This window comes from Staurois parvus, unplaced genomic scaffold (genome assembly GCF_062004578.1).
Source record: "Staurois parvus isolate SC_StPar_1 unplaced genomic scaffold, SC_StPar_1.0 ptg000059l, whole genome shotgun sequence".
NCBI lineage: Eukaryota > Metazoa > Chordata > Amphibia > Anura > Ranidae > Staurois > Staurois parvus.
In genome coordinates, this window is record NW_028317855.1 from 3565919 (window position 1) to 3584218 (window position 18300).

Consider the following 18300-nt stretch of genomic DNA (forward strand, 5'->3'; position numbering starts at 1 on the left):
ACCTACTCTTGGTCCGGCCCCCGGGTCCATTATATGAACCCATTGTGGCCCTCAAGTCAAAAAGTTTGCCCACCCCTGGTCTACACCCTCAATTAATTTGCCATTTGATTTGTCCCTTTGAAGTTCCAGCCACAGAAACTGCACCTCCTCACCAGGCCCTTTAGTAGTGTCATCCCTCATATTTACTATCAAATCGCTCTTCAAAAGGAAAAGGAAACCCATCCCCCTCTTCCATTCACCCTGTCCCTCTGATACAGAGAGTAACCTTAGAAAGTCCTCAGCCATTCATGTGAGCTGTCAAACCAGATCTGTCATATTCCCATGAAGTCAAAATTTTCCTCATAGTTCTCCCATTTTGTTACCCAGACTTTAAGCATTTGTGTACATACCTTTTAATTTTGTACATACACATAATACAATACAATAAAATGTTGGTTTCTACTGTATAAACTTGCCTATGTGCCTTCCAAAGTTTGTGGGTGGTTTTGCTGTCTGCTTTGCTGTTAAAGATTGGGAAACTACATTGGATGACTCATGGATATAGATTTTTCACAACTTTATTAGTTGCTGGCACTTAGATATTTCCTATGATTAGATGTTTGAGACATTTAGGAACTGCAACGAGAGAGAGATTTTCACAGTACACAGCAGGCACCAAGGATTTATTTTTATTTTACTAAACATGTTACAGAAAAATAGTCCATAAAAGCTTCAGATATAGTATGCCAGGCATCATTCAGTTATTAGAAGACATTGTTATATATTAGAATTAAACAGCCATATTATCCACTCCAAACATGTAAAGTATATAAGATAAACAAATATGAATAGTGGCTTTGATATGATGCATGAAGCCTTAAAACCGATGCTAATATTTGGAGATAAATACATTGACTTGTCTTTACTATGTTTCCTACACTTTATGAGGCCTACATTAGCTCTGCTATGTAAAATGATTTCTTAATAAATCTCATTTCAATAAAAAGACTGGAAGATTAATAATGTGGCACTTAATAAAGAAACATAAATTAATCTTATTGACCTTGAAAATAAAGAGAGAAAACAATACTGCTTAGCTAAATGTATAACTGAAATACACCTTTACTGTTTTAATTGCTTATGGATTTGTAACTTTGGCCAACTATTCTTGCAATACAAATGCAAATCTATTTGACAGCAAGATCACTCAGCTACTTCCTAGTTTACCATTACTGCTTCCTGGGTCAGCTTTACCACCTCCCAGGTCAGCTTCCATGCTCTTTTTTCCCATTCAACCAGCGAGGTGAATGAAAACTAACTCACAGATCCCCGCATCAATACAAGCGATGTTGATGCACGGATCTCTTTCGGTGTTCTATTATATTCTGACAGTGGGGGCTCTCCCCCCCACCCATCAGGACACACAGATCAGCGCTTGCAGCTATTGACTGGTTTTCCAGCATGACCATTTGAAGTAAGCTGGTCATGCTGCTGACCCGGCCAACCTTTGGTACATTTATACTGATAAAGTTGATTCAAAATGGAAGCTGGCGGTGGACAGGGGGCAAGAGAAGCTAAACTGCTGAAACAGTGACAAATTGTTACATCACAAAATACAATTTTCACCCATCTGGCTGTACAGTGTGAAAAATGTCTGTAGAGATTCCTAAATCAATTGGCATATAGAGAAGTAAACATGTATTTCAACTGTGCATTTAACCATTTGCTTAAAGCTTTGCTTTTAAATGAACATTTAGAAAATGAAGTTTCAAATAAACAATGAATATTGGGCTTGCTATTGAGTAAACCTCTAGCCAAAATCTAGACTAGAATAGATAAACCATAAGAAGCATACACTACACAATTGTAAAGTAGCTTCTACAGTACAGGCTGCTAGGTTTAATTTTTAGCCAGCCTGCTATAGATTGCTAATACTAAGCCAAAGCAAAATGGATATATTTTTTAAAGTGCTGATATTTCTGTATTTTTCTTAGCTTGTGTGGTTTAATGTGCCAAGTACAAAAAAGTAAAATGGAAAATTTTAGTAACTATTCAAAACATTGTCTAGAAACCAATTCCACATAGTTGGAATGCTTAAACTATCACATACAATGTATTATCTTTTTATAACAGCACTAATAGCAGTACTGGGTAGTAGAGCTATTTTATTCTTCTCACCCAAAGCAATCAATATGGCAGCTCAAGATCAGAATGTCAAATAAAAATTTAAAAAAAAAAAGTGTTTTGGGGGACCTGTCAAAAAACACAAGCTCTGTAAAATTAAAAGACTGCACCATTTAGAAGTTATTTTTATTGTTAAACCACTGATGTGGTGCCAGGATTAACGCGGACCAATCTAGAGGCATTTCTAAGATCCTGCAATTGTTTGGCTGGTTTTCCAACGCCCTCTTCAAATCGCTTTTCAACAACAAGCAGCACAGTGTCATATAAAAAGGATGCATTTTGTCTGATGAAATTTTTCTTTTCGGATTCTTGTTCACATCTTAGACTGTAGTCTACATGTTGAACAGCCACCAATATGATTTCCATCAAACTTTCCAGGAGAACCATATGCAGCTCAGGAAAGTACAGTTTAAGGGCTTCTTCTAAAAAGGCCATGATTTGTTTGGTGAAAGCCACAACTGTGTAACTTAAGTTGACCCAACAATCTTCGCCTGTGTATTGGTCAAAACTGCTTACTCCACAGTTTCTCATTTCTTCTTTTAACTTCCCCAAAGCCTCTGGGGTCATCAGGTTCATTTTCCTCCACATTTCTTCGGAATTACGGTGCTTGGTGGCCTCAATGATAATATCCTTGTTACTCTGCAAAGCAGCCTTTATGTCTTTCACTAGAAAAGTATGAAGTATGAATGTAAGGTCTAGACCTATTTCACCAAGCTGCTTACAGTGCTCCTTGGCAACTTTCACACACTCTGCTGCAGTGGCAAGACTTTCCTTACTATCAAAGACCTGTTTAGTAAAAGCATCAACAAACATCTTCAAGGAAGAACGGGACCATACAATGAAGGCAGAGTAACAACCACTGTTGCCAGCAAAGTCCATCTCAAACTCTTTGGCTGTCTCTAGTAAACTAGTGAAAAAAACATTACACAATTTATGAATATAAAGTATTGTTGCACCTTCAATTCTCAACTGACGTATAGCAGTTTGCACAGCCACAGCTCTGTTCTTTAAGAAAAGCTCACATGCCTTGGTAGACTGACCCAAACGTATAAGCTGAGAAACCGCTCTACGGGTTGCCTTAGGACCTCCTCTTAAAGACCTGTCAGGGGAAAGTTCAAACACCAAAACATCAGTTAATTGTCGAACACGCATATCTATTTTTCCTCTTAATTCCTGCACAGCATGGGTCGAAGGTTTATCTTGCAAGTAATTATTCAATGTATCCAGCAAATCAACTGCCCCTTCAAAATTCCTCTGGGCTATGCAGACATCCAAATCTTCAGGAAGCTCTTGAATCCACTCTAAAGAAAGATCAACCTCTTCCTCCTCCTCCTCCTCTTCATCTTGCTTTTCCTCATTCAAAAATGGGTTAGTTGACACTTCTGCAACAGCAGGAGTAACCATGACAGCTTCTTCTTTTTTACGCTTATCATTTAAAACTTTGTTCTTTTTTGTCTCTTCCAAAACTTCAAGCCACTCTTTCTTGATTTTTGCATTCTCTGCCTGAAAAATTCGACTTTCAGGAAACATAAGTATCTTGAACATATCTTTCATAGGTGGATTTTCCTTTACATTCACTACAGCGAGGTCATCCAAGTTATGCAGTGCATTATATTTGTACATGCCTCTGCGATTTGGTAATGCAGTAGCAATAAGCAAGCAGTCATTCATCAAAAATGCATGAACCTTCTGTATAAGGGTCATGCTGTCCACATCAAACTCGGTCAGGTCTCCATTATATACCAAGTACCTTAAAATAAATAGAAAAAGAGTTAAGTAAGCTATACACAATAACTTCATAATACCTTTTTATAGTTAAATATTTGTTCCTGGACAATATGGTACAATGATTTTTTCCCCCCTTCAGAGTTTCTTTAAAAAATCCAACTCCAGCCCAAACAATATATGTTCTGGCTAGTGCAGAGAAAGACTAGAGGCTCTGCTTCTATTTGATATCAATGTCCATAAGAAAGGATTAGAACTTCAGATTTTTTTTTTTTTTTTGCTTTCCTGTTCCAAAGACAACCAATTATTTTTGTCACAGGGACAAAAAGTGAGGGAAGATATCCCTAGTAGGGTCACTGACAGAAAAAAAGAAAAGTTGCAATTACTGTCAGATTTTTATTTCTATCCAAAACTAAAAAGAAAAAAAAATGCTTCAATATACCCTTTAAAGAAAAACTATGATTCCAAAGAAAGTAAAGTTATCCTTTTACCCTCCTTCCCCACCCTAAATGCATTTACCTGGATCAGATGACTGCAGCCCACTGGAATCTTCAGCAGCTCTGGCTAAAATAATCTTTCCCCTGGCCAGGCTTGCACAGTAAACTCTAAAGACCACTATGGTGACACCTATGGAGCTACACTGCAATGGGAAATGTCACTAAAGAAATCAATGAGGTTCATCTGTGCAAACGTGGCCAGGGGAAAGAAGATTTCAGCCGAAGGTGCTGAAGATTGCAGTGGGCTGTATTCATCCAGATCAGGCAAGTATGCATCTGGGGTGGGTTTTTTTTGGGTCAGGGGGCAAGACACTAACTGCACTGTCTATGAAAGCGTAGCTACCCTTTAACCTGTTGCTGCCGATGCGGTGCACATATGGTGGGCTTTAATGCCGAGCATCTACATATAAGCATGCATTTGTAAACAATTTACTGAGCTGAGTGCACTCACCACGCACTCCTAGCACAGAAACTAACAAATAACGGAAAGCTCCTAATGTATCGGAATGCCGGCCTCTGCCTCCTGGCATGTAGATCAAGTTAAAGGTCCAGGAGGGAGTTGGGAAGGGGTTGAATCACAGTTCTATAATTTAGGTAATAGTACTATAAAACAAGGATATATAACAGCTCTGTACGAAGTTTATGTGATGAGATGCATTTGCAGTCTAAAACAAGAACACACTGGCTGATACAATGTATTTCAGTAACATCGGATACAAATCTCTCACAAGGAGTCACCTGCTTTATACATACAAGATACATATTTATAGAAACCGGTTTAAAAAAAAATAGGATATAGTACACTAAAGTGAATAGTTCTTTTTATATCTTGCAACAATACTGTGCTGTCACCTTTACTAGACCCTGCAAAGAGCTGATCGTGTGTTGTTTCCCACTGGTGCTTACTTAAGGTGGCCGTACACCGCTAGATTTTTTTTCGTTCAGCCTTAAAAAAAAAAAAAAAAAAATCAGACAGATTCTGCTATGCATCCTACACAGACTGGATGAATGAACTGTAGTGCAGTCAATTTTTTTCAAGCCCTGGCGTTTGTCAGAATACTTGAACAGTAACTGCATCTGACTGGATGCAGCTGTTGTTCGGTACAATTCTCCGCCTAGCTTCCAGGGAAGTTGAATTTATATCGCCCAACAACTGGGACATGTAGTTCTGGGCGCTGGGCAGGTAGATTTATTTATTCTTTAGCCCTGCTGTGGGCAAGCAGCAGGGTTCACCTGTCAGGTGGAAGCATTTGGTTGGAAGCGCTGCTGCCAATTGTTTCCACAATGTCAGACTCTGCTCCCCCCAGGGTGAACCGCCCACTGTCTCAAGGGCTCCGCTTGCCCATCTGCTGGCTCGGGAGCAGCTCACCGCCTTCGGCTAGAGGGGAGGGAGGAGAAAGACAAATCCGCTCCCCTTCTTATCCTGACCCAGAAGTGACGTTATGATGTCACTTCCGGGTCCCCATTCAAAGATTTTCCAGCTATCATGGCCAGGAAAGAATGTAATGCAGTGTGATGTACACTGCATTACATTCAGGGGAGGCATCCAGGGTGTTTTAGACCCTGGATGTCTCAATAAAGACAACCTGTCACCAAAAATCATCACATAGGGGACAAAGTCCCCTATGTGATGAAAAAAAAAAAAATTAAGCAAAAAAAAAGTCTTTTTTTATTTAACTGTAAAACATCAAAGTTACACCCAAGCAGATAACCCCCCTCCAAAAAAAAATTTAGGTACCCCCACATATAAGCACAGGCTGGTGTGCCTACGCATGAAAACGTTGATTGCGATACACATTACATAGCGCCGCACACGCCAGAATGTGAGCAATAATTTTAGCATGAGACCTCCTCCATACACTATACTGATGACCTATAAGAGGCTTCAAAAATGTCGCCTATAGAAAATACAGGGTACTGAAGTATGTCGCCATTTCACTGGTGCATGCAAATTTAAGGTTTGACATGTTGGATATTTATTTACTCGGTGCAACCTCATCTTTTATATTTTACAATAAAAAAAAAAAGTAATTTATTCATTTTTTTGTGCCCTAAAATAAACTTGTTTTTTTTACTGAAATTTTGCGGTAATATCATGCGACATAAAAAATTGGAACTACCAGTACGTTATTTTCTAGGGTGTCTGCTTTCAGAAAATATGTTTGGGGGTTTTGTGTAATCTTCTGGCTTAAACTTATTTTTTTAAATGTGTGCAAAAGAATGCAAAAACGGCTCTGGCAACGAAAGGGATAAAGGATAAGCCAGACACTCCCTTTTCCTGACAAGCATCCAATCGGTGCTCATTACACTGCAATGTCTCTCCCCTCCCTGCTATTCTCCGAGTGCGGTACTGGAGACAGGCAGGGAGGGGAGGAGGAGAAAAACAGCACCATGTTAAAATTATTACACGTTTAATACGCCATAAAGCCCCTTTTGATTTTATAAGCCCCAGACATTTCTAAAAAGTACCTCAGATTTAAATACAGTTTTGGTTCAAATTTATTTTTTTCATCAGGACAAGTAGATTATCATGAGGGACAAGTAGATTGGGACACTGATTTAGTCCCTGGACAAGTCAATTTTTTCAAAAATTTCCACACCCCTGCAGCTCAAGTTTTTATGCAAAAGGGTGTTGGGCAGGTGGGTGCCAACAGGGCCACCCACAAAATTAAATGTGTGTGGCCATGTTTAATGCTCTCTGATGGCTGCAACCTTCTGCACTAGATTTTAATGGTCAGGCTGTAAAAATCAGAGGAGGGTTGGGGGGATGAGACACACAGTTTTGTGTATCCAGGGGGCTAGAGAGGGAGGCTGGCGGAATTTTGTTTTTAACGTGAACAGGCACTGAAATTTAGAAAAAAAAAAAAAGTGTCACCTGAAATATCTTGAAAAAAAGGAGCAGTGGTGTCAAAGCTAGTTTAGCAACATTACCTGTTGGATGCTCACATTTAATTATATTCAAATAAAGGAGATCTTCTGTTTCCCACACATCCTCTTCTGCTGCTGTGAACTTGCCTTGCAACTGGCCCTTCAATAAGATGGGCAACCTCACTGGCCACCAGAAATGTATAGGAGGTTGCAATCAAGCTGCATCTCTACCAAGCAGTACCATAGGTTTAATACAGATTTTATAGGGCTGCTTTGGTAAGCATGGTTTATGGAGATGCTACATACTGTAGTTAATTCTGTTAACCCGGCAGGTTGAAATCTCACCAGGTTCGGACAGCTCTACTGAAGTTTTATCAATGGGAATGTGTTTTTTGAGAATCAGTAACATGAATGCTGTGTATTGTCCCTTGCATCACCCTAAGCCATGTCCTTTGCTAGCTATACAGAATACCAGCCCTGCCTACTTGCTATGGAAGTACTGGAGGCCCTCATCTGGCTGCAGATCACTTGTCCAGCTACATCTGTCTCTAAGCTGCTGAGGGAGGGAAAAGGTACTTATCTTTGCTGGGTGTGTCCAGGAAACCAGGGAGCTGTGAGAAATGAAGTTAAAGGAGCCTGTGCCTGTATCTGAGCAAGCCGAGTAAATGCACTCCTACTCACTTAAATTTCCTGTCCCTGGCAAGGGGACTATTTAATTCATCTAACACAGTGGGTAAAAGTGAATCTTTGGAAGTTACATCTCTGGGAGTTCCTCCGGGTTTGGATCTTTGTTTCATCCTTCGGATGCCAGGAGCATCCATGGATGGTGGTTCAGGGAAAACCATAGAGGATGCATGGACCTGAGCTGGATGACCACTGGACTGTGTAATACGGTCAGGATCCATGGCATCTCCTGGAAGTCTTGGAAAAATTATGAAAGAGCCAGAGGCAGCCACAATTGAACCTCTGGAGGTAAAGACATTTATGGCCTTAATGGTTTTGAGGAGTTCACAGTGAAGGAGTCTTTTCCTTCTCTCAGTATAGCATAGATAGGCATGCCTAGTACGGGTCACTGTGGAACAACTCCAGTGACTTCCTTGCATAGTGTTCGCACGTTTCCACATATTGATGTGCGTGTCAGACTAGCAGCCCAGATTAAAAGTCAAATGCTTCCAATTTTGCTTGCTCCACCCATGCCTAACTGCTGGACTTCAGACAGTAGTCTTTTCTACTCACGAATCAAAGAAGTCGTAGTGTGTTTTTTTGTTTTTGGTCACTGTGCATGGAAAGGTTTATTGGGCTGTGGTCCATTTCCTTTGTTTCTCATGAGCTCACACCTCACTGCCTTTCGGGTGGTATGAGATAGTGTGCACCTTCTTAATGCCTAATGAATGGCACCACTTTCGGAAGAACTCTTTTCAGAAACAAGGTCCCTGGTCTCAAGTTATATTGTATGGGCAGTCATAAAAAAGGCAGATGTGCATTCACACCATCAGGGCAGCAGTTTTGGAGGTCTGGTCACAGGTCAATACTGCCAATGCAAGCTGGATAAAGTGGTCCACCATAGCTATATCGTGATGCTTTTGAATCGGGACAGAGTAATAGCTGTTGTGCTTGCTGAAATGCGGATATATAGCAAAGGTTGCTTTCAAGGTAGTTCAGGGTAGTTGGGTTTCGATTCCTGTAAGGCCTTTACTTTCTCAGATTGTGGAGTACAACTTTTCTGGAGATGAGGTATCCTATCTCGAACTAATGCTAGATGACACTTTTTGAGCTTAAACCCATACTGGTGTAGCCAGAAGAACACAGCATGCAAATGTGCAAAATGGTCTTCAAAATGTGTCAGAAAATGATGCTACATTGTCTAGGTAGATTAGGATATTATCCAGGTACATAACCCCAAGGCAAACTTCTGGAATACAAACAGGCATGTTATTCAGCCCAAAGGGCATCCTTCTTAACTATAAGAGTAGCAAAAGAAGTCTTCAGTTTGTCCACCTTGGTAACTTTAATCTGCCAATACCCACTTGCGAGGTCAAGTGTAAAGAAAGATTTGGCCTGTCCCAGTATGGCAACGGAATCCCTCAAACTCTTGGTAACAGCATTCTGATACCTATAATCCACACAAAATTGGAGGGTGTCATCCATTTATATCACCAAGACAAATGGAGCCGCCCATGGGCCATTATTTTTTATTCACCCCTTGTTGTATCATCTGTTTAATATCTGCTTGACTTGACTTGTAGAGGTGTGGAGATATGCTTTTCCCAGATCGAAGGGTTTTCTTTTTTGGGTACTTATGCTCAGTCTCATCGCTAAAGCTCAGGTCTAGTCCCTCTCTGAGAACATCTCTGACCACTTATTCATTAGTCGCCTTACCATTTCTTTTCCTTGGTGATCAGTTGTAGAAGTGGAAGTATTTACGCTCATGCCCACTCATGGTTCATTCCAGCTACCCACTGAGTCATATTCACTCTACGTAGCCACGGCAATTACACTCTCAGAGCTCTATGTGCCCCACCCTGGGGGCTGTCACATTAGTGATCAAGGTCAGTTTGACCACAGCTGTCCCAGGAAGACAGTGAAGCCTTGCAATCCATGGAAAGAGCTGAAAGGAAGTATGAGTTTTTGATTAAGTGGTAACACAACCTCTGTCTAAAATGTAACCCTGAAGATGCCAGCTTTTTTCTAGATGTTAAGAGATACGCAATATTGCCAAAAGTATTGGGACGCCTTTACACACACATGAACGTTAATGGCATCCCAGTCTTAGTCCGTAGGGTTCAATATTGAGTTGGCTCACCCTTTGCAGCTATAACAGCTTCAACTCGTCTGGGAAGGCTGTCCACAAGGTTTAGGAGTGTGTCTATGGGAATGTTTGACCATTCTTCCAGAAGCTTATTTGTGAGGTCAGGCACTGATGTCGGACGAGAAGGCCTGGCTCACAGACTCCACTCTAATTCATACCAAAGGTGTTCTATCGGGTTGAGTTCAGGACTCTGTGCAGGCTAGTCAATTTCCTCCACCCCAAGCTTGCTCATTCATGTCTTTATGGACCTTGCTTTTTGCACTGGTGTGCAGTCATGGTGAAACAGGAAGGGGCCATCCCCAAACTGTTCTTACAAAGTTGAGAACATGAAACTGTCCAAAATGTCTTGGTGTACTGATGCCTTAAGAGTTCCATACACTGGAACAAAGGGGAAAGCCCTGTCTCTGGAACACCACTGGAGGGAGACTTCCTCTTTCCATGACGTCATTGGAGCGAGTCTTCCCCTCACTTCCTGATCCTGTGATCCCACTGGAGGGAGGTTTCCCCTCACTTCCTGACCTTGTGACACCACTGGAGGGAGGATTCCCCTCACTTTCTGACCCTGAGACCCAACTAGAGGGAGAGTTCCCCTCACGTCCTGACCTTGTGACCCCACTTGTGGGAGACTTTCCCTCACTTCCTGATCCTGTGACCCCACTGGAGGGATTCTTGCCCTTGCTATGTGTTCCACACTTCCACCATTTTTGGTTTGAATCCCAACCACAGCACTATCTGCCTGGAGTTTGTAATTTAAAAACACAAAAAAAAACCCACACCCAGTCAGTTTAGGCAGAAAAAACACTTAACACGTGTAAACATTTCCAAGCACACATTAGTAGTAGGTGCGTTTAGCACTTGAGTGTTCAATCATTATAAAGCCCAGAATTATCATTCTGGCAATCAAATGAATTAATGCCCAAGTGTTTGACGTGCCTAAACATGCTACATACATTTACAGGCATCAAACTTTTTTTTCCCTCCAAAACTCCACTGCCAGGAGGAAAGCCATCTAGGGGAGATGGAAAAATGTTCAGTGTGCATGAGGCCTAAAAATGTTATGCTTCCATCTATTCCTCCTTGCACTGCTAATATATTGAAATGCATACCCACATTGTTATAGAGAGAGTACACCTGAATTGTAAGGGGCCTCCAGCTTTTAGATTTGCTTACCCATACTAACAACGTTCAGATCCCTGAAAACTATCTGTGTGCTCAATATGCTGCCTTATAACCAGCATGGTCACCCGTGCCACGTACCCAATGGATTACTTTTGCCATGCACTCGGCAGGGTCACCTGTGCCACGTACCCACGGATCACTTGTGTCATACACCCAGCAGGGTCTCCCGTGCCACGTTCTCAACGGTTCACCCGTGCCATACACCCAGCAGGGTCACCCGTGCCACATACCCAACGGGGTCAACTATGCCATACACCCAATGGATCAACTGTGCCATACACCCAGCAGGGTCACCCGTGACACGCACCCAAAGTATCATCTGTTCCATACACTCAGCAGGGTCACCCGTGCCACAAACCCAACAGGTTACCTGTGCCATACACCCATCAGGATCACCCGTGCACGTACCCAACGGATCACCTGTGCCATACACTCAGCAGGGTCACCCGTGCCACGCACCCAAAGGATCACCTGTGCCATACACTCAGCAGGGTCACCCGTGCCACGCACCCAAAGGATCACCTGTGCCATACACTCAGCAGGGTCACCCATGCCACATACCCAACAGGTTACCTGTGCCATACACCCAGCAGGATCACCCGTGCACGTACCCAACAGATCACCTGTGCCATACACCCAGCAGGATCACCCGCACACGTACCCAACAGATCACCCGTGTCATACACTCAGCAGGGTCACCCGTGCCACGCACCCAACAGATCACCTGTGCCTTACACCCAGCAGGATCACCCGTGCACGTACCCAACAGATCACCTGTGCCGTACACTCAGCAGGATCACCCGTGCACGTACCCAACAGATCACCTGTGTCATACACTCAGCAGGGTCACCCGTGCCACGCACCCAAAGGATCACCTATGCCGTACACTCAGCAGGGTCTCATACCTCCCTGGAGTCTCCAGCAGGTTCTTGCAGCCCTCCACCTTCTCCAGCAGCGTTGTCAGGTTCCTGACTTTCCCCTCCTCAGCCTCCTTGTGGAAAGCTGCCTGCAGCTCCCGGGCGGCCTCGGTGCGGTCAGTATGTAGCAGCGTCTGGGCCACACTCTCCATGATGCCTTTCTGCTCGGTCAGGATGTGACTTAGTTGGTACATCTCTCCCTCCAGGTAACTGATCTCCCGGGCGGTTTCAATGAACTGCCGGTAATTCTGGTAGACATTGCGCTTGAGGCTCTGTGCCGTCTCATCAGCCAGGCTCTGTATGCGCTGCCGGTGCTCCTGTAAGTCCCGATCTCCATCTGACTGCTGCGACAAGCCCTTCACATACTGCTCTGCATTGAATTTGTTGTATTCCAGCTGTCTCCTCAGCCGGAGGGCCCACGCACTAGTTTCAGTCATGATCACAACAATCACCGCTAAACGTTCCGCCGGTGAGAGCTGTCACTCTCCGGACTTCCGGTCAACATGGCAGCCTACACACCCTAGATAGCCGAGCCGCCATTATTGTTAAGGGAAAGAAAGTCCGTAGGCGTTCATATATATCCTTGACCAATCCATTTTGAACATCTTTTTCATATTGTTGGTAGTCACTATTATTCAAACGTCTTATGTAAATCTGAGTATTGATTTACAGGCTTAATACTCAATAAAATGCGCCACTTCCGGTCGATTGGCGCGGAGTACCTGGCGCCGCTTAGTGACGTTCTTCCTGGTCTTCTCGGAGTGAAGTGTACGTCTGCTTACTATGTACAGGCACGTTTTTCTGACAGGTCCTCCAGGTGAACACCATTTCATTATTGGTTCTGGGTTTCACTGCTACAAAGAAAACAAGTGTGTGGGAGGTTAGCCACTTGCCCTCCAGAGGATTTATTCCCCTTCTTGACCAGGCCATTTTTTGCGATATGGTGCTGCGTTTCTTTGACAGTAGCGCGCAGTCATGCAACACTGCACCCAAATGAAATGTATGTCCTTTTTCCCTACGAATGGAGCTTTCGTTTGGTGGTATTTGATTGTGCATTTTTTATTTTTTGCGCCATAAACAAAAAAAGACTGACAATTTTGAAAGAAAACAATATTTTTGACTTTTTACTATAAAACATCCAGTATAAAATATGAAAAAAATCAAATATCTTCATAAAGTTAGGCCAAAATGTATTCTGCTACATGTGTGTAAATTAATTGGTTTACGTGAAAGTTATTGCGTCTACAAATGGCGGTGTATATATACTGGAATTGGAGAAATTTTTTTAATGCTAGTAATGGCAGTGATCAGCGGCTTATAGCGGGACTGTGGCGGACATTCTGACATTGGAGGGGAACTGAGTAATTGCCACTGACACCCCCAGTGACACTAATACAGTGATCAGTGCTAATAAAAAGCACTGACACTATACTAATGACACTGGGCAGGAAGGGGTTAACATCAGGGATGATCAAAGGGTTAACCATGTGCTGTTTTACTGTGTAAGCATGCTGTGTTGTATTGCTCTGCTATGCGTGTGCTGGTGCTGACAGACCTCTCTTCTGTCACTGTTCCTCGGCAATCGTCAGTTGCCGGCTGGGAATCTCCGGCCGGGACCCGGTGATCGACAGCTGTAGCCACAAATGGCAGCGCACGCGCCCCCTACCCAGAAATACAAAATCGCATACATATATACGTGATTTTGCACAGCCCTGCTGCCCTGTAGCAGTACTTCTGCTATAGGGCGGTTAAATAAGAGCTCCAGTCAGTTCTCTGTAAATTAAAAGCAGCTACAAAAACTATCTGCTGACTTTTAATAAAAAGACACTTGTACCAGGATGCAGTGATATGCTCACCTGAGGGGGCGCTGGGGATTGTGTTTGGTGCTCAGAGCTGGCATCTTAACCGTGGACAACTGGCTGTGACAGGCTGTGGCTTCACAGCTGGAGTGCCCACTGTGCATGCATGAGCAGCATTGTAAATGGTCCCGAAGTCTTCTGGGACCTGTCATATGTCCCAAAAGACTGAAGGGAGGATGAAAATCTTCTGATCATCTAGGCGGTGGGAGCGGGTGCCTATCAAACTCCCCAAAAGTGGCAATTCTTTACCAGGAGTGGGGAAGGAGCTCCACTTTAAGGTCCTTAGAACTAGTCTTATATGAGAGCTGAAGTCTGTGGAACTTTCCCATTCTGCCCTCAGCCCCCTCCCACCCCTCGATGACCTGGCTAATTTTGATCCTTTTTGGACAACAGTCGTGGAACACTTTATGTGGCAACTTAAAGCCAGCTCTAGTTTTTTTTTTTTTAAAATCCAGTGTTGGCGAATCCAGTCTGGCGAATACAGTGTTGCAGTATGCCGCTGCACATTGAGTACTAGTGACCATCTTCTGTACATACACTGCCACCTTTACCGGGCTCTCCCTTTTCATCAGGGAGTCCTGCACCAGGCAAGTTGCATTGCCTTTGAACAGCGGAAGAAACGGAAGTTCTCGCCACATTTCTATTACATCAGAAACAATGAGGATTTTGTTTGTTTATAAGGCGTTACCCGTTTGATCAGATGCTTTGGACTCGAGGGGAGATATATGGGGTCTAATAGACCCCAGATCTCTCCAAAAAGATGAATTTTGTTCATCCCTTTTGATAGAAATAAAATAGATCCAAAATAAAGTAATAAAAGGTAAAAAACAATAACCAAACAAAATTTTATCATGAGACTTTTTAGGTACCAAAAAATGAACAAATAAAATGAAAAAGATAATTTGATTACATAATATCCGAATCACAACTTTAAAATCTTTCAATATACTAGTAGTCCTTGTGATTAAAGCGATTCTAAAGGGTAATTTTTTATTTTTGGAAAATAACAAACATGTCTATACTTACCTGCTATATGCAGTGGTTTTGCACAGAGGACCTTGAATCCTCCTCTTCTCGGATCCCCCGCAGGCTGTCCTGGCCCCTCCCAACTACCGGGTTCCTCCACAGCAAGCAGCTTGCTATGGGGGCACCCACTGCTTCATGTGTCCTTTTGCACACAGAGCCGAGGCTTGGCACGACCCCCTCTTGCTCCTCATTGGCTGACTAGCTGTGATTGACAGCAGCGGGAGCGAATGGCTCTCACTTGCTGTCTCAGCCAATGAGGAGGCAGAGACCCGGGACAGCCGAGGCTGTCATACATATCACTGGATCTCAATGGGGCTCAGGTGAGTATTGAGGGGGCAGGGGGCACTGCTGCACACAGAAGGCTTTTTACCGTCATGCATAAAATACATGAAGGTAAAAAACCTTGAGCCTTTAAAACCACTTTAATTTTAGCTTTCAAGTAAATAGATGTTTTGCTGTTGGTCATAATATACAGAAATGTGGAAATTTTTCATTGTAATTGTTCTTGTTTCATTTATATACACTATATTGCCAAAAGTATTTGGATGCCCCTCCAAATCATTGGATTCAGGTGTTCCAATCACCTCCATGGCCACAGGTGTATACAATCAAGCACCCAGGCATGCAGACTGCTTCTACAAACGTGAAAGAATGGGTCACTCTCAGGAACTCAGCTCAGCAAAGTGGAAGCAACTGGGAACAACAGCAAATCATCCATGAAGTGGTAGGCCACATTAAGACAGAGCAGGGTCAAGTCATAAGTCTCCAACTGTCTGCAGAGTCAATAGCTAAAGGCCTCCAAACTTTGTGTGGCCTTCAGATTAGCACAACAGTGTGTAGAGAGCTTCATGGAATGGGTTTCCATGGCCGAGCAGCTGTATCCAAGCCTCACATCACCAAGTGTAATGCAAAGTGTTGGATGCAGTGGTGTACAGCACGCCACCACTGGACTCTAGAGCAGTGGAGACGTGTTCTCTGGAGTGATGAATCACGTTTCTCTGGCAGTCTGATGGATGCATCTGGGTTTGGTGGTTGCCAGGAGAACGGTACTTGCCTGACTGCATTGTGCAAAGTGCAAAGTTTGGTGGAAGGGGATTATGGCGTTGGGTTGTTTTTCAGGGGTTAAGGCATCAGCATACCAAGACATTTTGGACAATTTCATGCTCCGAAGTTTGGTTGCGAACACGCACGTAGGTTATGCACACATATGTAGACCATGATCGCACCACACATGTGAGGTGTCGACTCAAACGTCAGAGCTAGAGTAACAATTCTAATTTGTTGCCATTCCATGGGTGTGTGCAATTTTAAAGCATGACATGTTTGGTGTCTATTTACCTGGCCTATCATCTTTTATTATTTTACCAACAAAAGGTGTTATATTGTGTTTGTGTTCACTAAAATTTATTAAAAGTGTTTTTTTTTCTAAAAAAATCCGTGTTTTAAAAAAACACTGTGGAAATATCAGGAATTTGCAATTCCAGGTCCCTGTTGACAGATTCCCAGCCATCGATTCCGGGAAAGAATGTAATGCATTGCAATGTGCACTGCATTACATTCAGTGGAGCACAGGGGAGACAAAAGACTACTTGTCACCAAAAAAATCATCACATTTAATCACATAGGGGACTTTTTGTCCCCTATGTGATTAAAAAAAAAAAAAGTTAAGAAAAAAAATGATTTTTTAAAAATGTAAGTTACACCCAAATATATAACCCCCCCCCCCCCAAATTTTTCAAGGCCTCCCACCTCCACATATGTACACACACAAATGTAAAAGCATGAGCTGCGGTGCCTATGCATGAAAACAGCGATTGCGATACATACCAGAATGAGAGCAATAATTCTAGCACAAGACCTCCTCTGTAATGCTAAACTGATGACCTATAAGGGGCTTTAAAAGCTCACCTATAGGGTAATAAAGTTTGTTGCCATTTCACGAGTGCATGCAACTTTAAGGTTTAACATGTGGTTATCTATTTTTTCAATGCAACCTCGTCTTCTATATTTTACAAAAAAAATGGATAATGTATTGCTTTTTGTGTCCTAAAATTACTTTTGTGATAATACCGAGTGGCATAAGACATTTTAACTACCACTATTTTATTTTCTAGGGTCTCTGCTTTCAGAAAATATATAATGTTTTGGAGTTTTGTTTAATCTTCAGGCCTTAAATGATTTTTCAAAATGTGTGCAAAAAACACAAAATGGCTCCGGCAGCAAAGTAATAAAGGATGTCAGACATTCCCCTTTCCTGACGAGCACCCAATCAGTGCTCATTACACTGCAAGGTCTCTCCTGTTAGTCCCTGGGTGCGGTGCTGAAGAAAGGCAGGGGAGGAGGAGATAAACAGCGCAATGTTAAAAATATTAACCGTTTACATAGCCATAAAGCCTCTTTTGTTTTTAAAAGCCCCAGACATTCCATAAAGCGCCTCAGATTTAAATACGGTTTTGGTTAAAATGTATTTTTATGTATCAGGACAAGTAGATTGTCATTAGGGACAAGTAGATTGGGACCCCAATATAGTGCCTGGACAAGTAGTTTTTTCAAAAAATGTCCACACTTCTGAAATATAGTGTGAAAAAATGGCAACACCCACCATTTTATTCTTTAGGGCCCCTGCTTAAAAAATAAACAGTGTGTCCCTAAAGTCTGGATACATAGGAAATATCGCTATGTTTTTTTCCTCAATATGCATTTTACCTATTTGTTCAGACTTTAGGGACACCCTGTAGAATTTATGGGGGTTCGAAGTAATTTTTTAGCAAAAAATGCAGGTTTTTACATGCGTGAGAGAAATATTAGAACTGGCCTGGAGGTCAGGTGGTTAAATAAAAATATTGCAATTGAGATTACTATTGGACCAGAGCCAGCAGAGATAATACAGATACTGATGTGGTGCAGTGAGTGGACAGTGTGCATGTGTTATACATTTGCTAGAGGCTGGTTTCTGAGAGATAACACCTGACTGGCTGCTGAGATGTTAACAAATGGTGGGTTCTGGCAGCTGAAAGATTAATGCACATAGGCAGAATAAGAGGTGCTGAGAAGCTAAAGTACATACAGTATATTGAAGCTAGTACTATCCCTCTTCATCAGTTTCTCTAGCACTCACATGAAACAGTTCTTAACCACTTCTCCTCCGCCCTATAGCAGTTTTACTGCTACAGGCCAGTATTCCTGTGCAAAATCACGTATATAAATGTAATTCTGCACTACTGCCACATGGGGGAAATCTTCAGCTGTGAACTGTT

The 18300-nt window shown here is 42.6% G+C and overlaps 2 protein-coding genes across 2 annotated transcripts in view; one reads left to right on the forward strand and one right to left on the reverse strand.

The window, feature by feature from the left end:
• Positions 1–652: 652 nt before the first annotated feature.
• EXOC8 (exocyst complex component 8) lies at positions 653–12723 on the reverse strand. The gene is made up of 2 exons (XM_089668551.1): positions 12147–12723; positions 653–3913 (listed from the first exon to the last, which is right to left on the reverse strand). Exons 1-2 carry the CDS (start codon positions 12593–12595, stop codon positions 2296–2298), a joined length of 2067 nt encoding a protein of 688 aa, XP_089524677.1. The 5' UTR covers positions 12596–12723; the 3' UTR covers positions 653–2295.
• Positions 12724–12848: 125 nt separating this feature from the next.
• NTPCR (nucleoside-triphosphatase, cancer-related) overlaps positions 12849–18300 on the forward strand; it is a 53418-nt gene continuing 47966 nt past the window's right edge. Inside the window, exon 1 of the mRNA XM_089668552.1 lies at positions 12849–12975. Within this exon, the coding sequence (XP_089524678.1) occupies positions 12942–12975 (34 nt within the window). The 5' untranslated portion in view covers positions 12849–12941. The remainder of the gene's footprint in view (positions 12976–18300) is intronic.